At 47.2% G+C, this 14,320-nt stretch overlaps 2 protein-coding genes and 1 pseudogene across 3 annotated transcripts; 2 read left to right on the top strand and 1 right to left on the bottom strand.

The window, feature by feature from the left end:
- Window positions 1-863: 863 nt before the first annotated feature.
- LOC147957379 (uncharacterized) lies at window positions 864-6,924 on the top strand. The gene is made up of 6 exons (XM_087534978.1): window positions 864-1,452; window positions 1,544-1,639; window positions 1,721-1,858; window positions 1,938-2,009; window positions 3,706-3,780; window positions 6,827-6,924. The coding sequence occupies exons 1-6, from the start codon at window positions 864-866 to the stop codon at window positions 6,922-6,924; spliced, it is 1,068 nt and encodes a 355-aa protein (XP_087391104.1).
- On the top strand, window positions 4,080-5,566 carry LOC147957380 (uncharacterized; annotated as a pseudogene).
- Window positions 6,925-9,784: 2,860 nt separating the features above from the next.
- LOC147957378 (uncharacterized) lies at window positions 9,785-14,097 on the bottom strand. 2 transcript variants are annotated; one of them, XM_087535320.1, is made up of 3 exons: window positions 11,475-14,097; window positions 10,522-11,071; window positions 9,785-10,194 (listed from the first exon to the last, which is right to left on the bottom strand). In XM_087535320.1, the coding sequence occupies exon 1, from the start codon at window positions 14,074-14,076 to the stop codon at window positions 12,415-12,417; it is 1,662 nt and encodes a 553-aa protein (XP_087391446.1). In that variant the 5' UTR covers window positions 14,077-14,097; the 3' UTR covers window positions 9,785-10,194; window positions 10,522-11,071; window positions 11,475-12,414. The 2 variants fall into 2 exon arrangements, with proteins under 2 accessions (XP_087391446.1, XP_087391445.1); XM_087535319.1 differs by lacking the exon at window positions 10,522-11,071.
- Window positions 14,098-14,320: the final 223 nt, after the last annotated feature.

Raw genomic sequence — 14,320 nt, 5'->3', positions numbered from 1 at the left:
TTGTTGGGTTCACGAAGAAAGTTTTCAGAGGGTGTAGCTCTTATAGCATATCACAGAGAAAGTGTGCAAAGGGCGTGGCTCTCGTAGGTTAGGCGATCTTGTGCAGATTTTATCGTCCGTGGTTTATTTAGTTCAGGCACGGATGAACATCAAGATGCAGAAAATGAATATAGGCTTGACTTTGATTTTATTAGGTGTCTTAAAATCGAGTTTGACTTTAGTTAAGGCAAGGATGAGCATCAGGATCTAATTGTGTTTGATTTACCTATTCAGTGAAGTTGAATCGGTGCTCTGGAGATGTCATGTCTAGGTTATTGCACACGGATAGGAGTTCTCATATTCCGTTACGATGATGGAGATATCCAGCATCTTTTAAAAATAATGTTACAATATTGGTTGGTTTTGGTTATCAATCCTGAATCAGAAACTTAGAAAATATAAAACATCTTCATCTGGTTGTATTTAAATATCTGCTTTATGGCAGCAGATGCTATATGCTGGGTTGATCTCCATCGCATGTAGCTTTTAGATGTACTTTCTGTATAGGGTGTCTTCTCTTTGGGGTGGTTATCTGATGGTCGTCTTCTCTTGAGTCGGGTTGATATGCATTCAGGTTGCTGTGCATGTATACTATGATTAGTGGCTGGTTGTAATAACTCGTGGATATTCATTGTTCTTTTATTCAATGTGTATCTTATCCTTGCCTGACCATGTTACTGGTACATGGGTATAATGTAAGATGGTTTATGCACTTGAATGCCTGATGTTATGCTATGTAGGGTTATATAGGTCCTTCTTCTAATGTTATGCGTCTTGCTTCTTATTTGCCCAGCATTCCGGTATGACGTTGCCTGGTCATTGACATGGCACGTGCCCCGGTTGCGGCTCGTGGTCAAGGCGCGTTTGAAGCTGTCGCTGGGTTGGTAGGTGGTCGTGGCCGTGGCCGTGGGCGGGCTGCTGCTGGTCGTGGACGTGCCATCGGCCGTGGAGGTTCTAATACTGGGTGTGCCCCTGTTTCTGATTGTGTTGCTGGCCATGTGGATGCTACTCGTCGGGTGCCTGTCGTTGGAGCCCAGCCTGTCGCCAGGCGTCGGGGTCCTGCTCGGCGGGTGCCTGCCGCTGGAGCCCAGCATGTTGCCGGGCGCCGGGGTGCTGCCTCGCCGGTGCCTGACGTTGGGGTCCAGCCTGTCGCCGGTCGTGGGGGTGCTGCTCGGCGGGTGCCTGCCACTGTAGACCAGCCTGTCGCCGGGCGTGGGTGTGCTGCTCGGTGGGTGCTTGCCGCTGTAGACCAGCCTGTTGCCGGGCGTGGGGGTGCTGCTCGACCGATGACTGGCACCGGCCGTGCTGTTGGACTTGGGGCTGCTGTCCCTGCTCGGCGGGTGCCTGGTGCTGGGATTGCTAGGCATTACGTGCCGCGTCAGCCTATTGGGTTTCCTCCTCGCAGGCGTACATGTAAGTCTCTGTCCATAGTTTTTCTTCCTTGTTTTGTCTCTTAGGGTGCTCTACCAATTACTTCATTTCCGTTTTGTTCATGACGTGGTAGGTGATGGTTGGTTTCCTTATCTGAGTTTGGCCATGGCGGCTGCAAATCGCAGAAAACGGAAAGGGTGCGTTGAGTTTCGGCGTGCTCACTACGAAGGTGCTTGCGAGTTCTTAGTTTGTTGTTAGTTGTTGTCGTTTGGGTGTGTGGTGCCTTACCTGTTTCTGCATGTTCTGTTAGAACGTGTCGCCGACGGCACCTTGCCGAAGGATTGGCATGGTTTCTCGGTTTATGTGAGCTCGGAGGTTACCGGGGTGGATCGCAACAAACGGAAAAAGCGTAAAGTGTCGATTAGACTGCGTCGTCCTGGACATGAAGGTGCATGGAATTCCTTGATTTCTTCTTGCTTTTTGTTGTTTCCACGTAGTCTCTTATTTGGTCATACGTGTCTGGTTAGATGTTGTTGTCAAAGGGCCTTTGCCGAAGGATTGGCAAGGTTTCTCGGTTGGATTTGCTGAGTCTCTTAAAGGTACCTACTAAAAAAACATTATTTCCCTGGTCGTGTCATTGTTGTTTTTCCTTTACGCATGGTTTGTGCCTGATAGTCTTGTGCTTTGGTGGTTGTTAGCTTGCTATCCAGATAGGTCATACTGTGGCCCTCCAGATTTCTTATGCCGGTATTGTGGTGCCTCCTTCTGGTTTGCTGAGTGTTCCAAGTCCGGGTCATCCTGGACACAACGTAAGATGGTTTACAATCGTTGTTCTAAAGGCGCTAAGGTTTATATTCCTCCCTTTAAGGATCCCCCGGCCTATCTCCGGGAGCTCCTTCGATTCGATGGTACTTCTCGTGCTAAAAAATTCATCCGGGCTATACGTGAGTACAATTGTATGTTCGCATTTACTTCGATGGGTTCTACCGTTGAACGCTCTTTTGGTGGCAGCCGTGGGCCTAAGATCTTCAAGATCAGTGGTCAAGTGTCTCATCGTATTGGTTCGCTGGTGCCCAGCGGTGATGATACTCCTAAGTTTGCTGAGTTGTACATACATGACCCCGCTAATGAGATTAGACATAGGATGAATGCTTTAAATCCGGACGATAAACCTACTGGGGGGGTCGATGAGAGTATTGTGGTTGGCCTTAGAGATATGCTTAATGAGTCTAACCCATTGGTACAAACCTTTAGGGAGGCAAGTAAGATGATAGAGGATCGCGGTGATGAACCTATAGAGGATATCTCGATTCGTATTATAGGGCCTTCAGAGGGTGATAGTCCATAATTTAGCTTGCCTACAACTACTGGGCTTGCTGCTTTGGTTGTCGGTGGTGGGTTCACGTTAGAGGCGTCTTCCCGGGATATTGTTGTCCGCAGTCGTTCTGATGGTTTGCAGCAGATATCTTCTCTGAACACTGCGTTCATGCCTCTGCAATACCCGTTGCTTTTTTCCTTATGGTGAGAGGGGGTTCCAGATTGATGTTCCTCACCTGATTGTTCCTGAAGAAGGTGATGATGATGGGGCCGTAGATCCTGATCCTGCACCTGGAAGTCCGTCTGTTGAGGCGTCTTCTTCGTATCCTTCTGGGGGTGGTGACTCAGACACGAATAGTCGGAATAGGATGACCATGCAAGATTACTATCGTTTTATGTGCCATTACAAAGGTGATCAGCCCAATCCATATATATGTTATGGTCTCCTCTCCTCCCAGTCCGTTGTTGATGCACGCGCGTGCATCGATGAGAGTAGACTATGGTATATCATAAGAAATCAGGACATGTTCAGATCAGAGCATATGCAGGGTATTACCGATGCAGTAGGTGATGGGTGTGTAGATGGCGACACTGTTGGAAAGAGGACCATTGTGCCCTCCAGTCACATGGGTGGTCGTCGTTATTTTAATGAGAACTTCCATGATGGCATTGCCATTTGTCGGGTGCATGGTGCACCAGACGTATTTACCACTTTCACTTGTAATCCCAAGTGGCCCGAGATCACCGCTGCATTAGAGCCAGGGCAAGCGCCTTCTGATAGGGCAGATGTTTTTGTTAGGGTCTATCACATGAAGCTTGCCGAGTACTTGGATGAGATCAAGTCAGGCCGGGCTTTTGGCCCCATTAAAGCTGGTACTATGTGCTATTGTGTTTTGTGTGTGGTCGGTGTTTCTGACCGGCCTTTTATTTATTTTGCTTGCTGGTCTGGCTGACTTATCTTTTTTATTTCCTTTTCAGTCCTATATACTATTGAGTTCCAGAAGCGTGGGCTGCCACACGCGCATATACTTGTCTGGCGGATAGGGGGCAACCGTGAGATTGGTGTTGAAAATATTAATTCATTAATATCTGCTGAGATACCTGATGCGTTGCTTGATCCTCTAGGGTATGCTTTAGTTTCCGAATTTATGATGCACGGTCCGTGTGGTGAAATGAACGATAAATGTGTCTGCATGAAAAAAGGTGTTTGTTCTAAATATTTTCCAAAGGATTTTAGAGATGCTACTGTCATTGATGATAACGGGTTTGTCTTATATCGACGTCGCGACGACGGTCGAAGGGTTTATAAAAATGGTTACTTTCTTGACAATAGGCATGTTGTTCCTTATAATATGGCCATGCTCAAGAAATTTCAGGGTCATATAAATGTAGAGTGGTGTAATAAGACACAAGTGATGAAATACCTTTTCAAGTACGTCACCAAGGGTGCTGATTACTCTAAGGTCATGTTAGAAAGGTTAAAAAAATTGACTAAATCTGGTTGTCGTACAGTGGACGAGGATCAGGAGTATTTGATATGTCGTTATATATGTGAGTATGATGCATTATGGCGCATATTTGGGTTTGAGATACACTTTAAAATGCCGTCGGTTCAAAGGCTCACTGTTCATATGCCTGGCATGAATACTGTCTACTGTCGTGTTGGTGTTGACCTCACGAAAATTGTTGGTTCTGACTTCTTGAAAAAGACTATGCTTACTGAATGGTTTGTTGCGAATGAGATGTTTGAAGAAGCTCGGTCATTGACGTACTGTGATTTTCCAATTGCTTGGACATGGGATGTTAAAAGTAGGTCATGGCATCCAAGGGGTAGGGGTGAAAAGATTGGCCGCGTATATTATGTGCATCCTTTGAGTGGTGAATTGTATTATTTACGCATGCTTTTGATGATTGTTAAGGGGGCTAGGTCTTTCGAAGATCTCCGAACGTATGCTGGTCGTCTTTATCACACCTTTAAAGAGGCTTGCGCTGCGCGTGGTTTATTAGGAGATGATAGTGAGTGGTACACAGCGTTTGATGAAGCGGTTGTCTGGGGATTTGGGCATTGGCTTAGGCAGCTGTTTGTGACCATGCTCGTGCATTGTTCTATCAGGGATGAACTGGGTTTCTTTGAACGTTATTGTGTTAGCATGTACGATGATATCCAGTATAGGTTGCGTCACGCCCTGGGTAATCGAAATTATGTTGTTCCTCCTGAGAGACTAAGAGATATGCTTCTCGATGAGCTGGCCGACGTTTTTTTGAAACACGGTTCTAATATAAGAAACTTTAATTTACCACCCCGCTCTTGCGAAGGTGAACAATCTGATGATAATCGTCTAATCCGTGAGGAATTGTCTTATGATGCATGTGCTTTAGCAGAACAGTCCTTAGTTATGTTCGATAGTTTAAATGAGGACCAGTTGTTTGCTTATAAGACGATTGTGGGGTGCGTACAGGCGGGGGAACCAGGCTTTTTTTTGTCTCTGGGTACGGCGGTACTGGGAAGACTTACCTGTGGAGTGCAATATGTGCTTTCCTTAGGGGTGAGAGGAAGATAGTGCTTACTGTTGCATCGTCCGGCATTGCATCGCTGTTGTTGCCTGGTGGGAGGACTGCTCATTCTCGCTTTAAAATACCTATTCTTCTTGAGGATAATACACAATGTGATATTAAAAGAGGTTCTAGGCTTTGTAAGTTGATGATGGTATCTTCGCTTGTTATTTGGGACGAGGCGCTTATGACACACAGGAAATGCTTTGAGGCCGTAGATAGAACGTTGCATGATGTCCTCTCTGTGGGTAATCCAGATCTTGCAGATGTTCCGTTCGTGGAATAGTAATGGTCTTGGGTGGTGACCTTAGACAAATCCTACCGGTCGTCGAGGGAGGTACTAGGCCTCAGATTATTGATGCAGCGATCACAAATTCCCCGCTGTGGCGCTCTGTTCGGAAATTGTCTCTTTCTATTAACATGCGCTTATTTGTCCCTGGGGCGGATATTCAGGCGCGGCAGGATGTTGCCTTGTTTAGCAAATGGGTTCTAGATCTGGGGGAGGGGAAGCTGCCTGTTACAAAGAGAGGTGATGATGTCGAGGCTTCTTGGATACAGATACCGGACGACCTCTTGGTTCGTACGACCGGTGACCCAATAGCTGCTATTGTTTCTTCTGTCTATGGTGATTTTTTACTCAACTACCTAAACTCTGGCTACTTGCAAGAGAGAGCCATTTTAGCTCCTACCAACGACCATGCTGAGGATATTAATGACTATATTATTAAATTGGTTCCTACTGATAGCAGGGACTATTTAAGTGCTGATTCTATTGACGACTCTGCAGATTCTGTTAGAGACAAAGAAGTTTATTATCTAGTTGAGTACCTGAATGCAACTAAAATTATAAACTTCCCAAACCATAGGCTGACTCTTAAGGTTGGTGTTCCAATTATGCTTCTTAGAAACCTTAGCCAGGCAAATGGTTTGTGTAACGGTACCCGGCTGATCGTAAAAGAATTGGGCGACCGGCTTATCAAGGCTGTTATTATGACTGGCTCCAATGTGGGTGATACCATTTATATCCCCAGGATTGAGTTATTGGCGAAGAAAGGAAACGCACCCTTTGTGCTTAGGCGACGCCAGTTTCCTATTCGTTTGTGCTATGCCATGACAATCAATAAGAGCCAGGGACAGACCCTGTCTGCTGTTGGCATATATCTTAAGGGTCCTGTTTTTACGCACGGGCAGCTGTATGTGGCAGTGTCTCGTGTTACTTCAAGAGCTTCTTTGAAAATCCTTATATTAGATGCTAATGGCAACTGTGGTTCTGAGACCAAAAACATTGTTTTTCCTGAGGTCTTTCGGGCCGCAGGGATGGCCTAGGTTTGTATACGACGCCGGTCTTCATTTTGGTAGTCAGTGGCATGCTTTTGTGAGTTGGATGATATCTTGTTACACGGCATTTGGCGATGGCTGAATAAGTGTGTTCGGTATGGTGGGGTTGATATTTTGAGTGTTTGCATGTATTGGCGTGGCTTATGTCATACTGGTTTATTTAGTTTAACGGTGGTCGTGTGTTTTGGTGATGACCCTATTGTTGTAGATGGCGATGGCTGGTCTGTAGTCTCTTGTTCTCGGGGACAGGAACTTGACCATCCGTGTGTATGTTTTGCGTTTGTGGCAGCACCATGGAGACGCTAATGACGGTCCTATCAAACACACTGACATGGTCCTTTTGGATGCCCAGGTATATGATTTCTCCAGCCTCAGCGCCTGCATTGTTTGTAATTTTCTTCAGCCTTCTATGCTTGGTAATTGATGCATGTTGTTTCTTGGCAGGGCAACCACATCTATGCTGAGATTGGTGAGAAGCTTGTGCCTAAGTTTATGGGCAAACTGAAGGCAGGATGTGCATATGACATTTCACAGTTCTTGGTGTTCCTGAACAAACCTTGTTTCAAGCCTGTCTATGTGATACACATGATCAGGTTCAATAGGTTCAGTACGGCCGATCCTAATACTGATCTAGAAGCTCAGTTTCAAGTTTAATAGGTTCAGTATGGCCGATCCTAATACTGATCCAGAAGCTCAGTTTCCCTTCTGCACCTACTGACTCACTAAACTGTCACGCCTCCCCGCACCTCTTGAGACACCTGAATTCTTCACAGGTGTGTTACCTACATGATCATTGTCTTCGTTTGTTTGTTGTGTGTGCCTGTAAGATGTTTTCCTTTTCTCTGGTTGTCTAGATGTGCTCGACGTTATCACTGCTGTATCCGATGTTGTTCAGTATCATAGCTCGAGCAGGAGCGAGCCTTCCACAAAGCGTTCTATCAGTATCATGGACCTAAGGTATGCCATCTTGCCCTGTCAGGTGCTTGTTGTTGGTGTTGTTCTCTATTAGCCTGCCATTGCTTTCAGTATATTTTGTTTATATTTTGTGCAATGGGTGCCAGATAACTATTGTGCTCTGGGCGAACATGCTACAACCTTTCAGGGAGACTACATTATCGAGTTGGGCTCGACTGAACCAGTGGTTGCACTATTTGTTGGAACTCTGGTGAAGGCCTATGAAGGTAAGAACTCTTGTTAGGTTGACTAAATGGCTACTCTTTTGCCCATGTCTGTTTATGTGATGTGCTATGTCTTTGGTTGCGGTCTGTAGGTCGAAGGGGTGTGAGCGGAAGTGCAGCGTGTCGGTGGTACATAAATGATGACACTTCTGAGATGATAGACTTCCATAAGAGGTACATGCTATCTGTTTATCTCCGCGCTGATTATGTGTTGTCCTTTGCCTGATTTGGTCATATGCTTATGTTCTTGATCTTATTGCTAAAGGCTCCAGGGCAAGTTCTCTCCTGTAGAAAAGGTTGTCCTCCAGGGACAGACAATAGCTATGCATTTGCCTTGACCGTATTGATCTACTGCTGCATGTATTTTTTTTCTATGAACTTACCGCCCCCGAAGGAAAGAAGAGTAATTCTTCCCCGACCTCAGTCAAAAAAGGGTATGAGTTGTTCCAACAAAAATGATCCAAGATGGCGTAAACAAACGATTCTAGATATGTGATGTGAATTTGTTGGGTCTGTGACCTGCAGTGTCGGTATAAAGAGAGTGCCAGCAAGCAGTCAAAAAAGGGTATGAGTTGTTCCAACAAAAATGATCCAAGATGGCGTAAACAAACGATTCTAGATATGTGATGTGAATTTGTTGGGTCTGTGACCTGCAGTGTCGGTATAAAGAGAGTGCCAGCAAGTGGTCTACCTAAGTCTGTGTTGTGTAAACCCTTGTTTTCTGATGGCCGTGCTTAGGTATTTCCTTTCGTTTGCTTGGTGAAAATACATCCAAACCTATTCACATGGTTGTTTGATGGTCAGTTGACAAGGAATATTCGTTTATGCCTGCTAGGGGCTCGAAAAACCGGATGACGCTCTGCTGGTCTCGGTGGTGAGCTTGCTGCTACATTGAGGTATCTGGGTGTGGGTTGATACGAGTGTTTAACAATATATGCATCATTTTTCTACCTCTTGTACATAATTGTTATTTGTTCTTGAAGCAAATCAACTGAAAGCCTGGCGGCGGATGAAGACGAGACGTCAGCGACTAAAAGGGCCAAGCTGTAGTCCAAACGGCCCTAGGTGGATCATTATTTTGGTGTGTCAGCTAGGTACCTTTTATATCATCGGTCGCCTCCTATGTTGTACACGATTTGGCTCTTACTTGAACTTGTGTTATTGCAGGACCACGATGTGTTGGTTAGATGTGCTCTCGCATTGATGGTCTAGCGAATGGACGTCTCGACGTGTGTTAGATGGTGAAGCTTCTTCCTAGGTCTATCGTCCCTTTTGTCGTGCCGTATTGCTTGCGATGCGATGTTCCGTTACACCGACCCAAGAAAACTCTAATGTGGTGCTTGTGAAAGACCAACCGCTGTTGGTACTATGATCAGCATTGGCCTTCTATTTTGTGTGGTGTTTGTTTAGCTCTTGGTTGCTAACGATGTATGGTCAGTGCCGTGAGATGATGCTTCTGATGGATTAACTACTCCGTGGTTGATGTAAGTTATGAACCAGTTAAGCTGTGGCTCTAATGTTGGTTTTCTAATCCGTTTACTGTGTCGTATCATACGTTTTATTTCCTGTATATGTTGTGTGCTCTGTTCTGTCTTCGGACCACTAAGCAAGGAACTAACGTTGGGACCGGCACCCCGCGCCAAGGCGCGCTCCCGATCTAGTTAGTACTACCAGCAAAGAAACAGGCTTACTTCGGAGATGCTACTGGCAATGTGTTGGCACTGAAGGAAAGAATATTCGTGGAGAGAGAAAAGATGAACAGTTTCCATGCTTCGTAACATTTTCTTTTCTTTCCCTGGTTTTAATATTGATTTATGGACTTGTCACGCATCTCAGGAAATCGTGCATGACCAGTCCCAAGATATTTAGTCAATCATGCTCAATCATGCATGCATATCTTTCAGTCTTTGCCTGATCTTCTGTACCAGGGCACATTAGTTAGGTACAGAAGTGCCCTAGAGGCTAGAGCTAAAGTTCCAAGAATATGGTACATCAACACAAATTGAATCATGATCAATCATGCAAGCATTTCTTTTAGTCTTTTCGTGATCTTGTCTACCTGGACACGCTAATTAGATGTGCAAGTGCGCTAGACCTCAAAAGGTGAAAAAGTTCCAAAAAATACGGCAACATCCACACACCATAATATTACTTTGCCCAAAAAGAGAACACAAATTTATTTTGCAACTTAGGCATCTCCAACACTGACCAGTAAATGGACACCACAAATGTCCGTTTTTATGTCGGGACGTTTCCGCGAACATCCATCTGAATCAAACCACCGCTGCCGGTCCAAAGAGGCGTATCATCACCGACCAATCTATGCAAGCCGATCCACCGAAGCATGCCTCTTTCATTCCCCTCTTTGGGCGGCTAATCTCAAAAACAATAGCAATACCTACAACGTTGTAATGCAATAGAAATCAAGTTAAAAAGCAATATATGTCATTCAAAAGCAGACAACTGTACACTTGAAATGTCGATGAAGCACACATGTGCAATGCTTATATAGATACTTACAACATTTTGTCCTAGCCGGCTCAGGTACAAAAGCAACTTGTGTAATTAGATGGAAACTGTGTAGTGTAAGAGATAACTAAATGTATGCATTCGCACGACAAAGACTTTTCTATCTAATTCCTCACCAGTCCGTAAACTTTTATAATTGATAGATGAAAAATACAGGGAGATTGCCGTCGGGCTGGAGAGGTCTGGCCAGCGGTACCTGTGGGTGGTGTGAGACCCCAAGAGCGTTAACAACGACAACGCGAACCTCCACGCTCTCCTGCCGGAGTGGTTCGTGGAGCGGACCGAAGGCCGCGTGCTCGTCGTCAAGCGGTGGGCACCGCAGGTGGATGTGCTCCACCACAGGGTGACTGGCGCGTTCGTGACGCACTGCGGGTGGAACTCGGTGCTGGAGGGGATGGCGTGCCGATGCTGGGCTGGCCGCTGCACACGGCACAGGATCAACAAGGTGCTCATGGGGTAGAGGATCTGAGGATCGCCGTGGAGATGGTTGGGTGGCAGCAGGGGCTGGTCCGGGCCGCCGAGGTGGAGGCTAAGGTCAGGCTTGTGATGGGAGTCCAAGGCAAGCAAGCAACTCCGGGAGCGAGTGTCCGTTCACAAGAAAGGCGCCTCCAGTGGCTCGTCACGGTCAGCTTTCGAGCGGTTCTTGTCGGACATGAACTGCCGCCGTGGAGTTGCCGCTGGACAGCCCATGCGCACTTGAGCAGGCATCAGACTATCGGAGCCGGAGGTGATGGACATGACTCGCTCTGCCGACAAAGCTCGGTTAAAAATAATTCAGTTGGGACAGTCCTGACGGACTTGTACCCAGGATGTGAAGCAGAATCACATCTGTACTTACTTCCCAACAAAAAATTACACTAGTTCTCAGGAAGCTTGATAAATGAATAAACAACATATCAAAATTGACTTATTTGAACAAAACGTCCTACTTTTTAGCCCCTCGACATATGGTTTACTTCTTATGATTCTACTAGGGATCTGGATGTGGCCTGGTTCCAAGTTAAGGGCATCCTTTTGGATAACAGAAATTAAATCGTCCTACTGCTGCAAATGCAGGTAGTTTATTGAGCAGAACTCTAGCTGTTGACAGTTTCAGTCTGAAAAACTAAGAGAAGATCAGGGTACAAATAGGGATCAAAGATATTTTACCAATTCCTCCTGTAGTTGAGATAAATCCGCGGGAAGCTTCTATGACATAGTTTACAAGAGCAATTCATCTGGTTGGAGCAAGAGCTGAGCTGCTGACAAGGAGCAGACTCATATACGTGCTTCTGATCACCAGGGTCCTTTTTATCACATATATTTCACAAAACAAAGAGCAATACACTCGCATCATCATCAACAACAATACCGTCAGAGATAACTCTAAATGGTCGCCAGAATCATCACCATCTTCCTCTCCGTTGTCTTTCGCTTCCCTAACCACAGCCCAGCAGTCTGCACCAGTGACGATGGGGATGAGCACATACTGAGTTACATGTTGACTTGGAGCACTGAAGTTCTCTCACAAAGTACTTCAATATAGGGCAAGCCATGGACAAGATCCTATTCCACACTGCAGAAATACAATATCCCAGGAAGATCTGAGTTGCAGAGGCAATGACAAGGCAAATGAGAACTGAATACAGAGTAACAATGTCCCAGGAAGATCTTAGTTCAGCAACCAAGAACACCATTTAACCCTACACTATTCATCCAGAAAGTTTTGTTGCTAACAGTTAGCAGCTCCAGTTCCTCAAATATTCTCCAACCTTGTTCTTGCAACGTAATCTGAACGTTTTCACATGACCCAAGCCTCCTGTAACTCTGTTTTCACATAATATGAAAGTAAGTGTGTTGTAAGTCACAACCTTGATGTGGACCCCTCCATGAGCTCATCAAACAGCCTTATCACCGCCACAGCCATTCCAATCTTACACAAGCAATAGATCAATGTGCTATTGATGGTGTTAGTTTCAGTGGAAGAATTTTTCAGAGAAGTTACAGTTGAAGACTGGTGCCATCAAGGCATCAACTTCCTTGAGAAATTTATTCAGAATAAAATGGTCAGTTTTGGGCTTTCAACCTGTCTGAACAGCAGACCTCATGGTTATGTATTTAGCACTGAATTGAGATGCTTGTTCCAAGTATCACTCTTAGTATCTAACACTCTCCTGATAAAGATCTCCCAAGAATCACCATCCAAGAAATCCCCACCACTTAAGGCAGCAGTTTGAACAATTTTGCCAACAATATCGTCATGCATTGGCTCAGAAAGGCTATCGACCAAAACTTGGTAAAGAACCTTGCTTGGGGTGCACCCATGGGTCACCATCTCCGTAAATACTGCAGCCCCTTCATCTGGCTTCCCAATCTTGCAAAATCCCTTGATCAAGGCCTCATAAGTCATGGCATTTGGCGCGTATCCCCGTTCAACCATGTCATCCCACACCTTCCCGGTCTCTTGTAACTCCCCATTTTCAGATAATCCAGAAATAAGCGAATTATAAGTCAGTAAGCTTGGCTTGTACCCCTTCTCGAGCTCATCAAACAGCTTCCTTGCCTCCCGAACCATTCCACTCTTGCATAACCAGTAGATCAATGTGTTCGTGATTGTGTTATCTGGTGGGACGTTCTTCTTCACCTTCCATTTCCACATTTGGTGCGCTTCCTCTGCTTTTCCGTCCTGGCACATCACATTGACCACCTTGGCAGCCAGTGGTGTGTCTGGCGTGTGTCCTGCCCCAAGCATCTCGCGCATTAGATTGCACGCCTCGGCAGATTTCCCCTCCTTGCAGCATGCCTCGATCACGACTGAATACGTAACCTCATTGGGATGCACCCCAGCTGCCTCCATCTCGTCCATAATCCTAGCTGCATCCTGTATCTTCCCGGTCCGGCAGTACCCATCGATGAGCACCGTGTACATCGTAACATCTGGCACGCACCCACCGGCAATTATATCATCGAATAGCTTCTGCGCGCCCTTGAGATCCTCCTTGGCACAGTATGCGGAGAGAACCGTCGTGTAGGTGACGACATCAGGGACGATCCCCCACCCGGGCATTTCATCGAGTACCTTGAGGGCGGCGTCGAGGTCGCGGACGCCGACGAGCCCCTCGAGCAGGATGTTGCAGGAGACGAGATCGGGCGTGATGTAGAGCTTGGTGGGCGCGGCGCGGAAGAGGGCGGCGGCGAGACGGAGGCGGCGCGCGGCGACGAGGGAGTGGAGGAGGGCGTTGAAGGAGCGCACGGAGGGGTGGGAGTTGAAGGACGGGAGGGAGAGGAAGAGGCGGAGGGAGGGGAGCGGCGGCAGCGCGCGGAGGAGGGGCAGGAAGGCGCGGTCGGAGAAGGCCGGGAGGCGGGCGGCGCGGAGCGCGGAGAGGACGGGCGGCAGGAGGTCCGGGGGCGCGCCGGCGAGGCGGGAGAGCACCGCGGCGAAGACGGGGATGGACGGGGGCAGGGGCGGCGTGGCGCGGAAGAGCGCGTGGCGGAAGGCGAGCACGGCGAGCTGCGGGGTCGGGAGGCGGAGGAGGAGGCGGGAGAAGCTCCGGGGGGTGAGGCGGCGCGGCCAGGGCTGGATGGGCGGGGTGACGGTGCAGTGCGACGGCGGCGGGAGGGAGAAAGGGAGGTGCGCGAGGTGGGCGAGCTGCACGGTGGTTTTGGCGGACGGCGCGGCCGCGGAGAAGGCGCGGGCGGGAGGCGGCGCCGCCGGCCAGCGCCGCGGCGGCATGGCGGCGCGGGTGAGGTCGAGAGCGCGCCGCATCGGCATGGTACTTGGGGGGGATGGGGAAATTACAAACTGAAATCACAAGGATGTGCGAATAAGAACTGCATTCTCCCTTAAAAAAATACAAACCCATCCTAAATAAACCGAAATGGTAAATCTGAAACGTTCATGATTTGATCATGGCAAATCAAACTTTTTTACGGCAATTTCAGAGGATTGCAAATTTAGTTGACATGCATGGTAATTTTCTAGCAAAAATTATACTTAGCACGGATTTATCATGCGT

This window comes from Triticum urartu, chromosome 7A, assembly GCF_056163025.1.
Source record: "Triticum urartu cultivar PI428250 chromosome 7A, HENAU_Tu73, whole genome shotgun sequence".
NCBI lineage: Eukaryota > Viridiplantae > Streptophyta > Magnoliopsida > Poales > Poaceae > Triticum > Triticum urartu.
The sequence above is the reverse complement of the archived record's forward strand: the minus strand, read 5'-3'. Positions and strand labels throughout refer to the sequence as shown.